This window comes from Cydia strobilella, chromosome 22 (genome assembly GCF_947568885.1).
Source record: "Cydia strobilella chromosome 22, ilCydStro3.1, whole genome shotgun sequence".
Taxonomy (NCBI): domain Eukaryota; kingdom Metazoa; phylum Arthropoda; class Insecta; order Lepidoptera; family Tortricidae; genus Cydia; species Cydia strobilella.
The window spans coordinates 6,230,272-6,249,915 of NC_086062.1; the positions used below are offsets into that span (position 1 = coordinate 6,230,272).

The window sequence follows — 19,644 nt, forward strand, 5'->3', positions numbered from 1 at the left end:
TTTGTCAATGCAGATGATAATGGCATTTATTTACTACTACTAGCTATACCGAGTTCTTATCAAAGGCAACATTTCCCGAACGAAAATCAGTTTTATACAATCGAATTTCCTAGATTTAGATTATTTGGCGCATTCGGTAGGATCTTCGTAATTCAATCGTGACATGAATTGAGATCTAGCAATGCAATCGGTCCGGCCGGAAAGATATAATAAATAATAGTTATCAGTGTAACTCTCTCGTCGAAATCGAGGAAGTGATATTGAGGATAGGCACCGGCCCCCGCTCCCTCTGTGAGCTTAGCACGGGGCGCCGCGACAGTATCTCGCATGTGTGATAGACTACCCGTCTTTTTCTGACAGTGTTAATAAGGGAGGGACGGGTAGTCTACCTCGCTTTGCACCGGCACCGGCAGGACGGCAGTACCTTGGCGAGGCGGCGGGCGGTGGCGGCGGCGGCGGCGGGCTGCGCGGCGTCGGCGCGCTAGGAGGGCGCGGGCAGGTGCGGCAGCTTGCCGCCCGCCCAGTAGCGCGGCCCGCAGCCGCTAGCGCCCGCCGACGACCCGCTCTCTTCCGATAGTGCAGCTTGGAGTTTCGCTTCTGAAACGAGAGTTGGCCACGGTTAGAACTGTACTCGTATTTCGGAATCTCCCTCCTGCATTCCTTATAATTAAAGATGATTCGCACGCGTACCTCGCCCCTGGCTCTGAGAAACTCACCTCGCCGCCTCGCTGTCGACCATACGCGAGCACAAGCACTAACGGAAATGAATCGAAACATACGCGGTTGAGGAATCACGTCCCGTTCCCACGTCAAGCGCGATACGCGAGCGCGGAGGCAGGCCGATGTACTTTGCGCCGTTCGGGCTAATACGTGCCGACGATGTATGGAGTTTCTTGCAAATAGTATTAAACGGCTCGGATTGAGGACGCATCGATCCGATGATAAACTGTTAGGAGTTTGACACTGGCAACCTTTTACCACCACTCGATATTTGGACTTGATATCTTTTTTCTCCCTTTATAGACAGATATCGACAAGATAATGCTGCGTTTATCTCCTAGATTTTCTCCTCTCAAGACCAGACGACAAAATCATTGATATTATTGTTGTCCCACCAGAAACGTAAGAGCATTACACGTGGTAACGTATTATTTCTTTACATGGGCAAAACGCCGCGTATCATAAACAAAAACAACTACATAATTTAAAACTAGGTACATCCCACATCTCTAATAGAAACACAGTCTTCAATGCTACGAGGTACCTCTCAAGAGTATTACTAAAATTGCCAAAACATATCACTTTTGAAAGGAACACATTAGGTAGCGACAGACAAACGGGAGGCAATTTGTCTAAATGGCACCGATAATTAACGGATTTGTATACACTTATATCGACAGTATATATTATGTTCTAAATATAAATAACGTATAACATACATAACATGCTAAGGATAACATGGTGGGATTGGTGGGTTGGGTTTTGGGTTACATATGGACATATGAGTTATAGATATGTAATACATCAACTTTGTGTATTTTTTATTTTATTGAGACGATATAGATGCATCTAACTATATGATTGTACACAAATAAAATTACATAACTTACTGGTTTTAAATGTTTTTGTATTGACATGAGTGTTTTAGTGAGAGGATTTCAGGCAGAAGGGTTACGTATACATACAATTACACAGAGAATTTGTGTAATAAACTTACTAAGACTTGATGTACGCATGAGACCTTGAAAGAAGGAAGTAAGTAAGAATTAAGAAGTTGTAAATAATATACGTGGAAGATATTTTTTATAAAAAGATTAAAGAAAAAGAGAATTTTTATTTAATAAGGGTTTTTGTTTCTGAGAAATGTATTTGTCTTGTAGCTTGAAATTCTCAGATTTATATTAGATAGAAAGCGCTGTATATAATGCAAGTAACCTTAGTATGTATGTTAAGTACTCGCTCGTGGTAATTTCGTATCATGTCTGTCGCTGAGAAATGTATTTGTCTCGTAGCTTATGCGATTATTACACTGCTGTGGATGCGCACACCGCTTCGGTATGTAAGCGAAACAGCGTTATGTACGTGTATTTATATATGTATCTTAGCGTTTTTCCGCTCACACACGCATCCAGTGTGAAGACCGCCTAAAGATGAATCTGATGCTGAATCTTAGGCCACGGACAGGACGCACGCGACCGGCAGCGCGGCGAGCGGTAAATCAAGATTGTTCATACATTTGGTCGAGTGCAATGTATAGTATGCGGTCTATCTACTGAGCTCGTTCACTTACCTGTACTGACAATGGCATTCTGTTCAACAAAAGCCATTATTTCTTTTGTGCCTGAGCGCGTGGCCTTTGTGCCTGATCGCGTGGCTATTGTGTGGGAGCCTCAGGCACAAAGGCCACGCGCTCAGGCACAAAAGATATAATGGCTTTTGTTTAACATAATGCCATTGTTAGTACGTAAGTGAACGAGCTCAGTAGAGATAGCGTTAACTATACGAATGGCCTCGATTTGCCGCTCCCCCCGTCGCTGGTCGTGCCGCCGTTTGAGCTAGAAAGCGAGTTTGCAAACGCGTGTATAGCGCCATCTGTACTCTCGTAATCTAAGTGTGTCTATAGTAGGTGCGATACTCACTGGCGACTTGGTTGGCGTTGAAGGTGACGGGCGTGCGCGCGAGTGGCGTGCGCAGCGAGCCGCCGCGGGCGCCCGTGCCGGCCGCGACCACCCCCGCCCCCGACCCCGCACCCGCCCCCGCGCCCGCCAGGCTCGAGGACTGCAACAACACACAAGTAATAAACTAACCGAAAACACACTACGATACACATGTAAAAAGCTACGTGATTCTAGTCTCTGCCGTTAACTCTGCTTGTAACCTCTCGAATCCCAGACATAGATAACGTACTGTTCATACATTTTGTTTGAAATCGCGTGTGCCATATCTTGTCCGTTGGACGTCGCTTAGAGGTAACTTTTCTGCCGAAGCGATATAGTGTCCGCGGGATTAGAGGGGTACATAAAGTGCAAGAAGAGCGTGTGCAAGTTGCTATCACTACTACAATTACATACAGGGAAATAATAGAAACGATATTACATAGTAAATGTATTAAAATAGTTCTTATAATAGTTCAAAAGACTGTTGTGAATGTGTGAAGATGCTAACTTTGTTTATTTCTATGCAGTGGTAAAAAAGGTCTTACGGCTTAATTTGAAGACAATTTAATCCATTGCATAAAATAATATGACTAAAAAGCGACTACCTATATGAAAAATTCAAAATACATACCATTAAAGTAGCCGAGTCATCATGCATATAATTAAAAAAGCTTAATTCTAAGAAAAAGCTTTTAAATAAAAGAAATTCTACGAGTACATAATACTTAATAAAAATAACATAAATACCTAGTGGTATTCACTTTCTAACACAGTCATCGAACAATTCTTATTTCATTACTCATCTCTTAGTTTAACCCTTTGACCTTGACCGCCAAAGACGTCAACTGAAGCGCGCGGCTCAGCCCAATAGGGATGATGACACAGTCATGTTGAATCTTTTAATAAAATCTAGTAAAATAGATAGAAAATGAGCAATTTATCACAATAATGTGGAAATGATAAAAAAATACAGGATCTAAGTTTCAAAATTTAAAGTTTTTTTAACTTCCAAAAAGGAATAAAGTAAAAGATACCATTCGATTCCTTGCATTGTATCCAAAAAAAGATTGCATAGCAACTATATGCTGCATAAACGCAATATTTCACCGACGAAATCGCAATTTTACTTATTTTTCATATATTCAAGATGGGCCCTCAGTTGACTTCACGTTCACTTATCGTTTTGTTAGGAGCGTTTCGCGAGTGAAGTACGACTGTCGGACTTTGACTGTCATTTCTGACTTTTGTATTGCTTTACTCCAATGGGTCCCATATATAGACATTTGATCCCAAAAACAAACCTGATCGATTGATACCATTAATAAAAATTTGTCATCTAGCCTGTATCAACATTCGTGCATCCCGGCAAGTTTCACGATGACGCGCGCACACGACACGACGGGCGTGCCCTTCAAAGGATTAAATATTTCTACTGAGTACTTCACAATTAGAACGAATTGGTCGACCACTAAATTAGATTACTGAACGACTAGTAGTCAAGTACTTTTAACTAATAAAAACAAATGATTAAAAAGAAAACCTTAGCTTTCTACACATCTATAACATACCTGAGTGCCTTAGGCAAGTAGGTACCCAGCTAGGTGAAACAGATTTAAACCCAAAACAATTAACAAATAAATATTTAAACTAAAAATTAACTTAAATATAATGTTGCTTGTGGTAATTATTATGTAAAGTATAAATTAGTTTGAATTATAATTAGGTTTTTACCAGTTTCTAAATGGTTTTTTTTTAAGAATTATTACATTACAGATTTCTTATACATGATGTCGTGACATTGATATTATCGCACCATTGTTTAACTCCAAAATTTTTATCGTCTAAAAGTTCGGTTGTATTTGACCGATAAATGACGGACTTAGTGTATGTGTTCTACGAACACAATCAAAGTTCATTTTACTTTAAATCTTCAATAGTGATAAATATTACTTAGTTATAAGATATTGACGTGTAAACTGTATTTAATGTATGTTTATAAATAAATAATCTGAATCTGAATCTGAATCTGAATACTCGCCGATATAAACGATTCACTTTATAATCAACAATCTTGTACCCTGCTATACTTCTTATGACATATATATCTAGTTTTATATAGGTACATAACAAAAATAGTGGGGATGCGTTTAAGGGTATATTCGGTATCGGAATATGGCCTTAAACGGATCCCCATCACTATTTTTGTTACACCTTGTGCGTACAAATCGTTTGACGTGAACTGACGCGCGCGTCTACAGCCATACATTAACCTCCGTGCATTACGACCAGGTTCACGATGACGCTCCGCGCACGATATGCGTGGCGCTCAAAGGTTTAACCGTCCCAAAAACCCCATTCCCGGTTAGTATCGTTAGTTTATACCACAAGCAACAGCAACCAAAAGTAACGAACCTATTTGTCCAGCCGTTTGGCTGTGGCGTGCGCATGGGCGTGGGGGTGGTGCGCGATACTAACGTGGTTGGTGTCGTCCTCGTGCGGCGGCCGCGGCAGGCGCCGCCGCAGCCACGCGTGCCGCAGCGCCGCCGCCGGCGTCAGCCGCTTCTCCGGGTCCCATTCTAGGCACCTGGATTACGAGCACGTTTTCAATTATACCTCATTCTGATTTTGATTATTTATTAATAAAATTAAGTAAGGTCCACAAGCTAATTGAAAATGAATAATTGAACTTTAAGTAATTTAAGATATCCATTTCCCATCCAACAATTCAAATTATTCCTAGTTACAGGCGATGTGAGGGTTTATACTACAAAGAAAGAGACGAGGGATTGAATAGGATATTTGAAGAAGTTCTTCGAAAAATCAGTGTAAGCTGTATTTCATTAATTATACCTATAGCTCAATCAATCAATAACCAATTATATCCACGAACTTCGAAAAAAAAAGTTTGTCTACTTCCATCTCCATTGCAGATTCAGAAAGAGGCTTAATGGAGGCTGATTAACAAAATGACAAAAAAATATTCAGTATTAAAAGTACCCTCGGATTAAGTTAGGACATTCTTACATTGCTTCCCGTCCAGAACAAGCGAATGAGCTACTAGTGCGCCACGCCATTCGCGAAATGCTCGCGCGCTATGAATCTTACTACTTTTATTTTACATTTACGGCGCGTTCGCTAAATATAACACACCTTAAAAACAATGGTACCGCAAGTTACATTACAGCTACTCACCTCCTAATGAAATCAATAAAGAATTTGTCTTGACATCCCTTGAGGGCTGTGACAAACGTTTTCGAGCCAGGTAGGCCTCGGGGCTTGCCTCTTCTGGACATACCTGGAACAGACAAAATACGTTGAGTTAGTATATTACGTAACATTAACGGCACAATTCTTGCGAAACGAATTTTATTGAACCTATGTGTAGTGTACAAGTACATTTAGCTGTTTCATTTCATTTCATTTATTTATTTTTCATTCAATAAGCACTAACAGCTAAACTTTACGTGCTAATTGGCATTACAATTAATACTTAATGGCTAACATGCATTAATTGCTAAAAACAAAAAGATAGACATACAAATTGCAGCTGTCTATTTGTTACCCTGATTTTCCCAGTCTTAGTGCCAGTTGCACCATCCGCACTTGACAGACTTATCAACGTCTACCGGCGCGCCGCGGCGGTTTACTATAAAACTTTCTATACAATAAAATTTAGCGAACTCTTTAAATCTGACAAACAGTTTGGTGCAACCGACCCTTATTGTTGCACATACGCTTGTTATGTTCACTCAACCTGGGACACGTCACTAGTAGGTACATAACATAAGACATTAGGTACTTACATAACAATCTTTACTTGTTTAGATAAATCCCGAAGCCTATTTCAATAATCATAAATGTGTAATGAATGCACTTAGAAACCCAAAAAAGTATTACATCGGAGAATCTGTCCCAAAAATATTTATTTTGATAACATTAGGTTGATATTGAGCAGCTATTTAACTGTCAGAAGTTAAACGTTAATGTTTGACAAATGTTTAAATTAACTATTGACGTCAAAAACTGAAATTATGAAATTTAGTTGCCAGAATTACAGTTTATTTATTATATAATCCATCCGTGTCAAGGTAAGAAGCATTTTACGAAGAAAAATATTTAAAATGAAAACACATTTAATGCAACGTTTTTATGGCACATAAAACTGGCCAGAAACGAAATCTGACACTAAATTAAACCGTCAAGTGTTAGGGCAACTTTTGGCTTTTTACCAAAACCACCAGACAGTCAACGTGTCATAAATGTATAATATATATACCTATATATATATAGACAAACGATTCATAACTAATTCAGGCCAGTAACGCGTTTGTGAATAACGCCCTTAGTCTATCTGATTAATTATTAATTCGTTTGTGGTTAGTCACGTCATGATGTGTAACATTTTTTTTAATATTTCAGGGCAGTGAATGCTGAAATCACTGTTGACTAACACAATTTATGATATCCATCTAGTTAAGCTGATTTAGCTGATACGAGTTTACGAGTATATAGAAGTTATATGTGCAATTTGGCATTTGATCAAAAGCGATCAGTACGTAATAGTGACGTCATAATAAATATTAATTGATTAAATCACTATGTACCGCGAGGAACAACGAGTATTCGCATCACGTTACTAATCCCTACTAATATTAAAATGCGAAAGTAACTCTGTCTATGTCTGTCTGTCTGTTACCTCTTCAAGCGTAAACCGCTGAACCGATTTACATGAGATTTGGTATGGAAATAGACGGAAGCCCGGGGAAGGACAAAAGATAGGACATAAGACAATCTTTTGGCAGAAACTTATAATTTAAACTAATTGTAAAAATTACTTCTGCTCACATAATTCTTGTTTTGTATTTGTAGAACAACAGTTCTAAACATTATTGTTTGGAACGGTAAAATCACTTATCGTGACATTCATATCAATTGCATGTAAAAAGCACACGGTTTTATAAGAGGCGTGATTTTATTATGAGACGTACAGTACATAAAATGCACCGATTACGAATAGTTTAAAATCCCGAGTGGGTTTGGCATTTCTGAATCATGCATGCATATGTCATTTGTGAAAAAAGTCGTGTAAAGGTTACAGAGAACTTCGAATACGTAGACATTTATTTTAAGACGTTAGTAAGTATGTTATGTTTCAGTTAGTCAACGCACCGTCAGAGATGTCTGGTGGCGTAGCATTTAATCTTGGTGAGAGGTTTGAGTCACTCGGGGTTTGATAGTGTCATAATTTTGGCAGTCGCACCGCCAGGTTTAAATTCCTGTGTGTGCGATCATTGTAATCAATGGCTTGTTTTGTAAACACGAGAAAATTGCGTGGGCGAGGTAAAGTTTGGGAATGTATGCGCCAATACTGACGCGATGTCCGTCATCAAAATCTACACATGGTGCTGCAAAATTCACAATATATCCAATCCGTCTTTAATGAAATTGTTCAAGATCCCCGGAAGCTTGAAAATTTATGCGAACTTTAAGCCAGGTATGTGAGCCGTTGAGGATAAGGTCTCCAAACTTCATAAACTATTTGCCTAAGCATCTTACCTAACCTTCACAGATTACTTGTTAGTAGAATATAACGACGACGAGATAATAACGACGATGCACGAATCACGATGGGAACCTTTCCACCACCACCTCCCTCCCACCTTCCTGTACCTACATATGGTGAGCAACATAAGTGTTCGACATATAAATCGAATAAATAGGAATATAAACGATTCAGAAATAAGAGATCTACGCGAACCGTGGAACATTTAAACAACAATTAAAATATCAATCTTGTTTGGAAACGTTTTCTTCAATGGAAAATCGTCGCTGTAATTTAATGTAAGAAAACGTCCTTTCGTTACTGAAGATCGTTATCATTTGACGTCTTTTTGTATAGGTTAGTATTCATGACGTGTTTCCATGGAATTTTGTTTATGGCCATCTACCGCATAACGACATCCATTTTCATGACGTGACGTTGCAAGTCCATCTATTGCATGGAAAGATTTAAAAAAAAAAAAACAAAGTGTAACGTACCTCCGACGAGCACCGTGGACCCGTCCGACATGGTATTGGCGGTGCAATACCGCGGCAGTCCCTTGCTGCTGATGAAATTCTTGGACCTCTTGCCCTGCTCGATGAGCTTCTGCGGCGGCATGCCCAGCAGCTCGACGATGCAGGCCATCTGGTCCGCCTCATCCTCGCCGGGGAGCAGAGGGAACCCTGGAAAGATTGAAGTACATATTTACAATAAATCGTGAAGGTTCTGGCGTTCGTTCTTACAAGATTTACGAAGCCATATTCTACTAATACGGCTCCGCACATTTTGCGGTAACTTTGATTGTCAAAATTTGACGTTTAACAATTCAGTGAAGTGAACATGGTGCAGTACAGCGCCTTCTGTTTCGGCTATCAAACTAGCGGGCACATGTTTATCGTAGACTACCTATCTATTACAATAAATAACTGTATTCTTTAGGTAATCTATATAAACTGCTCAAACTCAAATTTGAAATGGCACTCAGTAGAAGTTTTAAGTCCTTGCATTATATAGCACTTTAATAGTTGGTGATTTTCCAGATAAAAACTATCCTATGTCCGTCCCTGGGACTCGAACAATTTTCATAAAATAGTTCAGCTGTTTAAACGTGAAGAGGTAATAGACAGACGGACAGTAATTTTACTCGCATTTATAATATTATTAGTAGGAATTATCATTAATAAACGATAGGAGAACGACTAGCTCCTATTTCAAAATATCTAACCGGTATCGTCAATTCGAGAGAAGCTTCAAAACAAATAAACTTAAAAACAAACGTTGAGTGGACTTAGTAACTTTGTTATCTCTCTTTACAACATGAACATAAATATTTAGAACAACTGAAGTGTCTAAAAATAATACATTTGCAAATACATAAAGTTTGGCGTTCGTAAACATTACGACTATTGATATTCTGAGTGAAGTTTCGGCGCCCGAATTATACATAGCTCCTAAAACAATCTTATTTCGGTGCATACCGTTTGCTAAATCAACTTTGTGGTTTTAAAGTACTTGTAAACTATAGTCTGGCAAACATATTTTGCCAATAAAAGTAGAATAAAAAACTATACTCACCTCTTTCTTCGAAATTATAATTTTAACACAAGCATAAGCAAAATAGAGTAGGTAGGTACGAGTATATGTTTCTCTGTCTATACTCCACTGTCAAGCGACTCTTGCCGAATTATCAAATGGAAGAATACTAAATTGTAAATGAACGTTCGTGATATAGATTGTGAAAGCGCTGAATATTCCGTTTTTTATCGGTATGTTTGTGTCAGCTGATCAATTCTACTTACAGCAGTGAAATGAGGCATGTGGTATCGATTCCAGTGCAGTCATTCGATAAAAATGTATAATGATGCCCCATTAAATCCGTTTGTGCGACGTTGTGTCTATTGCAACTCGGTATAACACACACTAATAACCACTAAATTAGAAATTCATAGCAACCGCTTATTGATGCTTTATATAAAAAATAATCTCTATTAATTATAGACACCATTCGTTCACAAAATACTTATGGGTTGACTTACCGGCATAAGAAAGATAGCAAGTGTTTAAAATTCCTCCTTTTTTAAAAATTAAAAACCAACAACAACAAAAATATCAAAATTGGACCCTACTCGAGTTCGAATAATGTTGAAATATGGAAAGATAATCTGGTCAAGTGATTCTCTTCTCTGCTTCGTCATTCCCTCATGACTGTGGATCGTGAATTTGTTACCAATTATAAGGAGGCATTAGCCCTTCTTCTTCTTTCGACAAGCCGACAATAAATAAACTTTACCAGATATTACACACACTATAGAGCACACATATTCACCTGTAAGCAGCTCCGTCAGTATGCAGCCGAGCGACCACATGTCGATGGGCATGCCGTACCTCGCGCCCATCATCACCTCGGGCGCCCAATAGAACCTGAGTCTTACGCGTCTAACAATAGAGTCCACATTAGCTCACCTGTAAGCAGCTCCGTCAGTATGCAGCCGAGCGACCACATGTCGATGGGCATGCCGTACCTCGCGCCCATCATCACCTCGGGCGCCCAATAGAACCTGAGTCTTACGCGTCTAACAATAGAGTCCACATTAGCTCACCTGTAAGCAGCTCCGCCAGTATGCAGCCCAGTGACCACATGTCGATGGGCATGCCGTACCTCGCGCCCATCATCACCTCGGGCGCCCGGTAGAACCTCGACTGGATGTACGTGTAGACACGCTGGTGCTCATAGCAGGAACTTCCGAAGTCTATGACCTGGAAAAAACAACGGTTAAGTTAGTAACTGTCGAAAATGGCACCAACAAATTGGTGGATGATGGAGATGGCAAAGCAACACAACCTCTTTCGAGTTATAATAAATAAAATAAAATAGCCCAAACCGAATACAGAACCTCCTCCTTCTATGAAATTGAAGTCGGTTAATAAATATTAGGGGACATCTTACACAGATCAACCTAGCCCCAAACTAAGCAAAGCTATGGGTGCTAGGCGACGATGTACATACTTATATAGATAAATACATACTAATATTCATAAAAAACACCCATGATTCAGGAACAAATATTTGTGTTCATCACACAAATAAATGCCTTTACCGGGATTCGAATCCAGTCCATTGGCTTCTTAGGCAGGGTCACTACCCACTAGGCCAGACCGGTCGTCGGCCGGTAGGATTCGTTAAATCGTCCTAATACCTAAATAGTTATGGAAATGAGTTGTAATAGAGGATCTTTTTTTTGTCCAAAACTTTCCTGCGTATTCAGCATTTCTCAACATATGAATGAGTAGGTACAGAGTATTTTCAATCCAATTTCTTATTTATGATTAAAATTCGTAGCAAAAATTCTATTCAATGCTCAAATCATTGTAATGAATAATAGAGTGAAAAGTCTGTAGATATAGTCCAGTTAAAATGTATTGCAAGTGCCTGCAGTTTGTCATTGTCAGACGGAATATTGAACTCTACAATTATTATTCATAAACTAAGTGTGGTGTGTTGTTTAACTCCACTGAGAATTCACAACATCATAACAACCTTAATGTTGCTTTACTTGAAACAGGTACTGACAACGATTTTGAAAATGTATTAAAAATTTGTTTTACAAACTAAGAAGATGATGGATAGAAACAACGATACTCTTGAAATTATATGAAATTTCTAATGCAAAAATAAATGGCGAATTAAGCGAAGTCGGAAAATATCACTGGTTTCTAAAACCATAAGCAGAACTATTTCATATTAATAAGCAATACAAAAACGTCGAAAATGTACCAACACAGCACAAAAAAGTAACTAAGGCTAAAATTATGAATATAAAAATAAGAAACGAAAATCTCACAAGAAACTGTCCGACAAAATGTCGTTAGTCGTGACCGAAACGGTGGCACTGAAAAGGGTCGGAAATCGTAACATTATATTCAACGCCCTTCGGCGTAGTTACTCGTATTTATTAATGTTAGACAAATATAACTGACCTTACAATTTCTTCTTATTCCGACTGTTTATCTACAAGTATTTGGAAAGATAAAGTTTACTTACATATTTTTCATGACAATTAATGACGTGCGAGAGACCCTCTGTCCCCCTGAATACATCACATCATCATCACAACACAGAATCATCATCATCATATCTGAATACAGTAGCGGCAAAAAATCTATCATATTGATATGACTTTATATCATATAAACAATGATTGCATTATCATCAGGACCATATATGTATATACTTACGACCCACTGCAGGTGGCAACAGACAGCCACGTTAGCATAATGCGGATTAAGGACTTCACACACACCAATTAATGTATGTTATAAATATTGAATTTCTTATTTGAAAACACTCAAAAGCGAATCTTAAATAAAACCTAGATAGATCGATAATTCGCCCTCGTTTAGCCTCTGGTTTAAAAATTAAATCGTATCATTTCTTTATAATTTAATACCCACCGGGCTACCGCGAAACTCGGACAAACTAATTATTTTAAACATGTACCCTAAGTTGATCGAATCTTCGTATTCATACGTCCCTGTATTGTAAATTTCATCGAAATCGCTAAAGCTAAATTACCAAGCAAATACATGCAAGAGTGAAAAAATATGACAATTTGCCGCTACTGTATATTGTTGATTTCAAACGATTCTGTTTGAATAACATTCATGTTTTGATTTACTTGTTACTGATGTTTGTAAAATTTCGATGAATTTAGCCCAATTTATAACCTTAATAAATATTACACACATCAAAAGAATATATTAATTCTTCGCATTTCAACTTGTCATGATAGTTTTGATGTAAACTCAAGTAGGTTTAGCAGAAATATAACGTTATAGCACAACGTTTAATGTAACAACTGGTTTAACGATGTAACACGCAGTTTATATTGAGGTCACTTTATATAAACCATACTTCCGAGTAAAGATCGAAATAGATCGAACTTGTTAACATATAAAAACGTACCTGAGCTGCGCGTACGCGTAATTGAGGTAAGAGAAGCGTAATTAGAATCTGTATCAGGTACAGGTAAAGAAGACTTTGTTAATTTAATTCAGAACTTAATTTTCTTTTTTACTTAAAGGTTGAAATGAAATGTATTTTGCATTGGTATTGGTAAATATCGTACCAATCCCGTACTTAGACCATTTTGGTAGAGTAAACGTAAAACAGTCAAGAAAAAAAAAAGTATGTGCCTGCGATAAAGTCCCGTTATACTTTGAATAATGAGGTTAATCAGTGAAGATCGTGTTAGTTTAAATCAATATATTTTTGTACAGGATTCTGATATTTTTTTCCTAGTGAAAATTTGCAATGTATAAACAATTTGAAAACAGTTTACAGACATGTAAAAATCAATGTCTAAATTTTCCCTTGTTTTAAGTGCAAATTGAGTCGCAAGTATTTTTGTCCACATGAAGTGCAGGGTTATATTGGTAAAACTAAACGGAAGCGGTACACTAGATCATTTTTATGGCACCCGCGCCAAGTAGCTGGGTCTTGTTTCAGGTTTATGTGACCATTTATTCTCCTTTTTCCAGATGATTTAAACGGTATTACGGAAAAGTGGATGATAAAAATGTGAGGTCATGAAAATCATTGATACAGGGACCATGGCAGTCATTCAATATTCAAACTTTACATTTGTAAAGAATTATTTCCATCTTTTTTTACCGGACTAATAAAGAAAGAGTACCTACAATAGGTAAAGGTAAATATGTTGTACTCAAGTCCAAAAATAAATTCATCCAATTTCGCGAAAAAATATTCAAGTCACGTTTACATGTCCCTAGTTTCCCAAATCTATATCCTACTGGGTTCTGTAACACAGGACATCCTAGCGCAGAACCCATAGGCATGTACGTGTTTTTTGTCAATAAATGTTTCTATTTCTATATTTAAAGATACAAGTCTCAATAAAATTCTCAGTACCAATGGTAATGAAGAAAATCGGAAGATAATCGTCGAGACAACTTGTCAAAGTAAATGGCTGAAAAATCGTCCCAAATTCCGGTTCTGAGAAGCGCCGACTTTGGCAATGACCCAACCCACGAGGCCCATTCTGTCTAACAATTTGATAATTAAAGAATCTTATTTTGATACGACCTTGAGTGGTGACGTCAGGCATCTCGCGTACACCAATTAGTGCGAGCGAAATGTTTTATGAGACGACTCCTGACTGTACTTCGTGGGGAGTTGGGAACAAATAAGCTCAGCGGCGCACGCTGGACCAAAGTAGTCGTCAAGATAAGATCAAAACCACATCTAACTATGAAAACAGAATCCGTCTCAATGGCTACTTCTTGACTTTAGTGTGATGATGTGTAAAATACATAGTAAAACGATATGTTTAGTTACTACATAATTGTTCCAGCGAAATATGCGGGAAGGCCCGGTCAGGTGGCATTATAATAATTAAGTGTTATATATGCGTAAAATTTTTAGGAATTTTAAAAGCCAAATTATCTAAACGGTACCCCCCCCCCCCCTGCATAGAAATTTGTATGCAAAGGTGCTAAGCTAATAATTGTATTGTTGATTGTACATAAAACAACCCTTATTCATATTAAATCACATTTAGAAACGGGTCTATCGCGAATTTATTTTGTTACCTTTATTTACCGACGTTTCGACATAGGTTATATTTTGTCTATTTCCAATAAAACACAATGTCATATTGCGAATTAACGATTGGTATCAATCAATGACTTCTTAAATTTGACAACGTTTATGAATAACGCCATTTAATGTATTACAGGAAAGAAAAACTAAGTTTACATTTCTGAAATAATCAATCAATTTTATAGGATTTATTGACAAGTTATTGACACTAATATCTACTCATTAATTAAGGTAGTTATTTTTTTATCTAACTAAACAGCCCTTTTCAATATGCTTCGTAGTATTTCTAAAGTAATGTATTTTCTTTAATATTCACAGCAATTAGGTTGATAGGTTGTCACCGGATCTAGTTTTTTCTGCCAAAAAATTGTCATCTTCCCGTCACAGCGCTAATTAGCCGTAAACACCGTATCGAAAGACGATTCGAGGAACCGTCTCCGTTCCCAGTACTTACATGACGTCTTCAGGTGGAGTTGACATCGTTTATTTAAAAAAAACCACCAACATCGACTTTATTTCAATACCATAAGGTCTATCAATGTTCTTTCATGTACCAACATGAATTAAAAGAGGTATATCTGCCAAAATGTTCAAAGGTGCATGTCACCTTTTTAAATGTAACGTAACAACCATATTAACGCATGTAAATAAAAATACATGTAAAACAGATGTTTTTAAGTCGATGAAGCCGATTCAGTACTTCTAAAGATCTTGGTCAGTGGGTTACCTGCAGTACTACAATTCCTTAGAAATGAAAATTCTAAAGAAACATGTCCGATATCCTGCCCTACAGCTGAAGCCTAAAAAAGACCATACTTATATTTCAACAACTTTTTTATTCGTGACACCAAGACCAACCAATTCACTAAGCGTGAAAGCGGAACACCAGAAAATTAAATACGATCATGATCTTGAGCACTTTTATGCACAGCTATGAATAGGAAAGTTTCCACAGTAGCATGCAAATACCACAGATACTCGTATTACATGAACTGAACTGGAGATTTACATTGCAAGTTTTCTTATCACTTCTCCAAGAGGTTGTCAAATATTCCTCACAGAAATTTTCGGTGGAAACGCGGCCTTAAGGCACATGTTACACCCTAGACCGTAAAACAATGCCCCGTCAAAACTCATTACTATTTCCCGTGTAAGTTTGTCAACAGTGTTTTGTTTTACTACGTGCGACGACGTGTCACAACACACATTGAAATGCCTGAATTTATGTCTCGGTCTGACGTCACAGGGTCTACACATGCGTCTAAACGTGAGGATTTCAGGAAACGAAGCACGTGATCAGGAGAACCGTATTTTCAAATTTTTATAAGTATGCAGGGGATTGTTACCGATATAGAGAAGTGTAGAAAAATCAGTCGACTAACAAATTCGTCCGGACAAAGTCTTTCACGTCAAAATCTTAAGCTAGGTATCTGTATGCCAATAGAGCTTTAGTTAAAAAATATATAGTTTTCTTAAAACGCGGTATCCTCAAATAAGGAAAAACACGAATTCGACGTTTCAATGAAAACGTGGGCACGGCGTTAACAAAAAATATCGTTTTGATAAAATACAAAATATAAACAAAGAGCCAGATTTCAATTACAGCAAACTAGAACGGCTATATCTAGAACATTATTCATTATTACGCCGTTTTCAAAGCAGAACAGGTGTTACTCCGTACGAGATCGAATAATAAACTTCCTAAAAAATGGTGAAAGATTACCGTAGATAAACCAGCTTTTACTTCCAATTCTAGATTGAGTCACGCCATTAAATTGTAATAAGCAGTTTCATTATTAGCTATAATGACAATAGGCTAAGTAGCTTTAATAGAATTACACGCACGATAAGCCTGTGAGAAGTGAAAACTGAAGAATTTCTAGTAATAATTTAAAGATTGTATGAGGCTCTAAATTATTGAATAGGTACTATTGTTCTTTAAATCGATGCCTTTTCACACGGAAATTTAAAAACTTCACAACATTTGTCTCTATCGGCGAAGACAATTCTTTAGCTCTTTTAGATAGATTTTATGTAGAATTTATGTCATCGATGATGTGTTGAAGACATATAAAGTAAGTTTTGAATTCGTTTAATTAAAGTAAGTACCTAGTAACGTAGTGGCATCAGTGACCGACAGGTAACCAGTAACCCGACACTTCACTTTTGATCCACGAAAATAAGGGTAGGGAACCGATTTTCCTAATACGGCAACACTGCAGCTACTGGACAGTGTTGTTACATTAAGAAATCGCATTCCTACCTTTATTTTTTTTTGGATAAAGGAATCGGTACTTCCTTGTCGGGCACTGGTGCCACTACGTTATATAGGTCTGGATTGTTTTAGTAGAATAAAAAAATACGCATTTAGTATTGCTAGCACCAATTCTAGCAAAATGTACACACCTACTGTTTTACTGTCAATTTTAGTCATCACCGATACTCGCCAACAGGCCGTAACGCTTCATAATATTTACAAACTTTACGTACGCTCGTTTTATCCATCACCTCAATACCATTGTGCATATACCGTTAACTGACGTTTGTACCTTATCACGAAGACAGTCCAACAATGGATAATTAAGGCTGGTGCTGTTAGTATCCTTTATCTTTATTCATAAGACATATAAAAACCTAACCTATGGGGCCGCCAGTAGCGGGGCAAGGCCCAAGCTGTCGGTGGTCAGAGCCGCAGAGAGGAACCAATGACTTTCCAAGTCCAAGACTACCGCCTGCTGCATGTGACCCTTGAGCCAGCCACCTAGCGAGTCTCTCAAGGTGTTGGTTGAGACTTGTTTTAAGTCGCTATGAAACCGTTCGTTGAAACGGCTATTGGGACAATTATTGTCGAGACAACATGGCGGTTATCCCGTGAGCCAAGTCTAGGTACTTATATTATTATGGTACTTAGTATGGTACTAGGTATATTGGTATCCTTCATATTATTATGTATACTGATATTGTAGACCTACTTGCAGCATGCGTTGAAATCAAGCGTCATACTTCTGAAGACCCTGAGATAATTAGTTCATCAACAGGAATCAGAAAACATGAAAGAGATGTATGGTTAATGTTATACCAGATTGAGTTTTACACAGAAAACGTTTTATAATCCGGTTCTGCCTTGCCTATTTTTGCCGCAACCTCGCTTACTCTATTGTTATGATTTTAGAGCCAAACACATTTTCGCAGAAACGTAAGTTTAGGTGAGTTTCATTGATAAGTAAGTAAAGTAGATTTCTTGTTAGTTGGAATGGACTACAAGTAGATTCTGTATTTTTGCTATGGGCCAGCCAATGTTATCCTTAAATTTTCCATTATTATAGGTATATGATTATCTGAGTAGTATCTGGGTAAAAATACGATCATATTATTCGTAGTGCTGAGCATGCCACCATTAAGCGAGGTTTAAGACTAGCAAGAACTTGCATGCAATTTTCATTAAATTGCGGAATCTGATCAAACTTTTGAATGTAGTTTACCTTAGTAGTCGGCAATGTAACGTAAATTGCATGCTAGTTCTTGCTAGTCTAAACCTCGCTTTACATATACAAACAAAAAAGAATACAAAAGTAGCCTGAAACAACTGAAAAACATTATTTTCCTTCTTCATCAGTCAAATTAAAAATAGATTTATTTTCCGGGAAAACGTGACCAAAGCAAGCGGATCTAGATACAACTAAATATAATTAATCTTGTGCAAACAGTTTATTTTAACAAAGAAAACGAGGTCAAGAAAATCAAAACCGCAACACGAAAACGCATAACCTTCGTTTTGCAGCACGACTTCATATAATCACCGTTTTTTCATAATATAATTAGGACCATTATCCAGCGGAATTTGTTTATTGAAATAAATTATAATGTTGTGTGAGGGTTAGGGAATAATATCCTCAACTCCTTATAGTTTAAGTAATAAGGAGGAATTTTGCAGCGAATTTTGTTTAGTGAACTAAAAAGTTGTGTTGAGGAGGAGACAGATGTAGGCTGCGTCCTCGATGTAACGATACGGTGTAATTAAGACCGTTCGTGTCACTAGACATGTATTAAAAAGCGCGAATAATTAATATTTGTGCGAATATTCTACGAATCCAGAAAGCAGGGCGTGGTTTAAAACAGTTTTACTCGAAAAGCGTAGTCAGAATCTTCGAAGAAACACGATTTGTCTTTTTTCGATTGACGGTACAATTATTTAGTCTGCGTTTTTGGGTCGGAGAGATCTTCTTTGTTGAGGAATATCATGTGAGAAAATCTCTTGAAAAATGTAGTGTGCAGTGAAACTAAACTATAATTCACTAGATATCTATATCAAACGGATAAACACTAAGTAGGTATTACTATACATTGTACAATGAACCTTTTCTCACAGCTTTGCGTTTTAAGCCGCGACTGATTTGTATATAGAAGTTTTGCGTGGTATATAGAAGTTTAAATTCTGTGTAATTTTCCCTGTCTCCAAAAAAGAGCTCAATAAATAATTATAAATCGTACAGCGCGTTTTGCAGGTGGCTTCTAAGGTCTACACTTGTGCAAAATCCTAAATGACTTTCCATCGGCAGTACCGTACAAAACAAAGGTCTCCACCTGGTTCGCAATACGCCAATTACAAATGTTTACATTACAAGATAAGCCCGCACGTGCGTTGCAATCTTACGCAACCTGTCAGCTGACTCACTGTATTCCTACTCAATGAACCAGTTTAACTTTGGCCTCGAGAATCGAACCAACTGTACGTAATTAGAGATAGATCTTATACTGGTCTGTTTGGTGATTGCCTACAGTGCAAGCACTAACACCTTTGCACTGTTACGACACAGTACGTTTAC

General features: G+C 37.7%; 1 protein-coding gene across 1 annotated transcript in view; it reads right to left on the bottom strand.

Annotated features, from left to right (window-relative positions):
- Window positions 1–463: 463 nt before the first annotated feature.
- The window catches only part of LOC134751421 (dual specificity tyrosine-phosphorylation-regulated kinase 2), a 216,973-nt gene continuing 197,792 nt past the window's right edge, over window positions 464–19,644 (bottom strand). The window contains exons 2-7 of the mRNA XM_063686824.1: window positions 10,800–10,956; window positions 8,697–8,882; window positions 5,850–5,952; window positions 5,070–5,241; window positions 2,640–2,778; window positions 464–597 (exon numbers count right to left, since the gene is read on the bottom strand). Coding sequence (XP_063542894.1) covers window positions 5,070–5,241; window positions 5,850–5,952; window positions 8,697–8,882; window positions 10,800–10,956 — 618 coding nt within the window. The 3' untranslated portion in view covers window positions 464–597; window positions 2,640–2,778. The remainder of the gene's footprint in view (window positions 598–2,639; window positions 2,779–5,069; window positions 5,242–5,849; window positions 5,953–8,696; window positions 8,883–10,799; window positions 10,957–19,644) is intronic.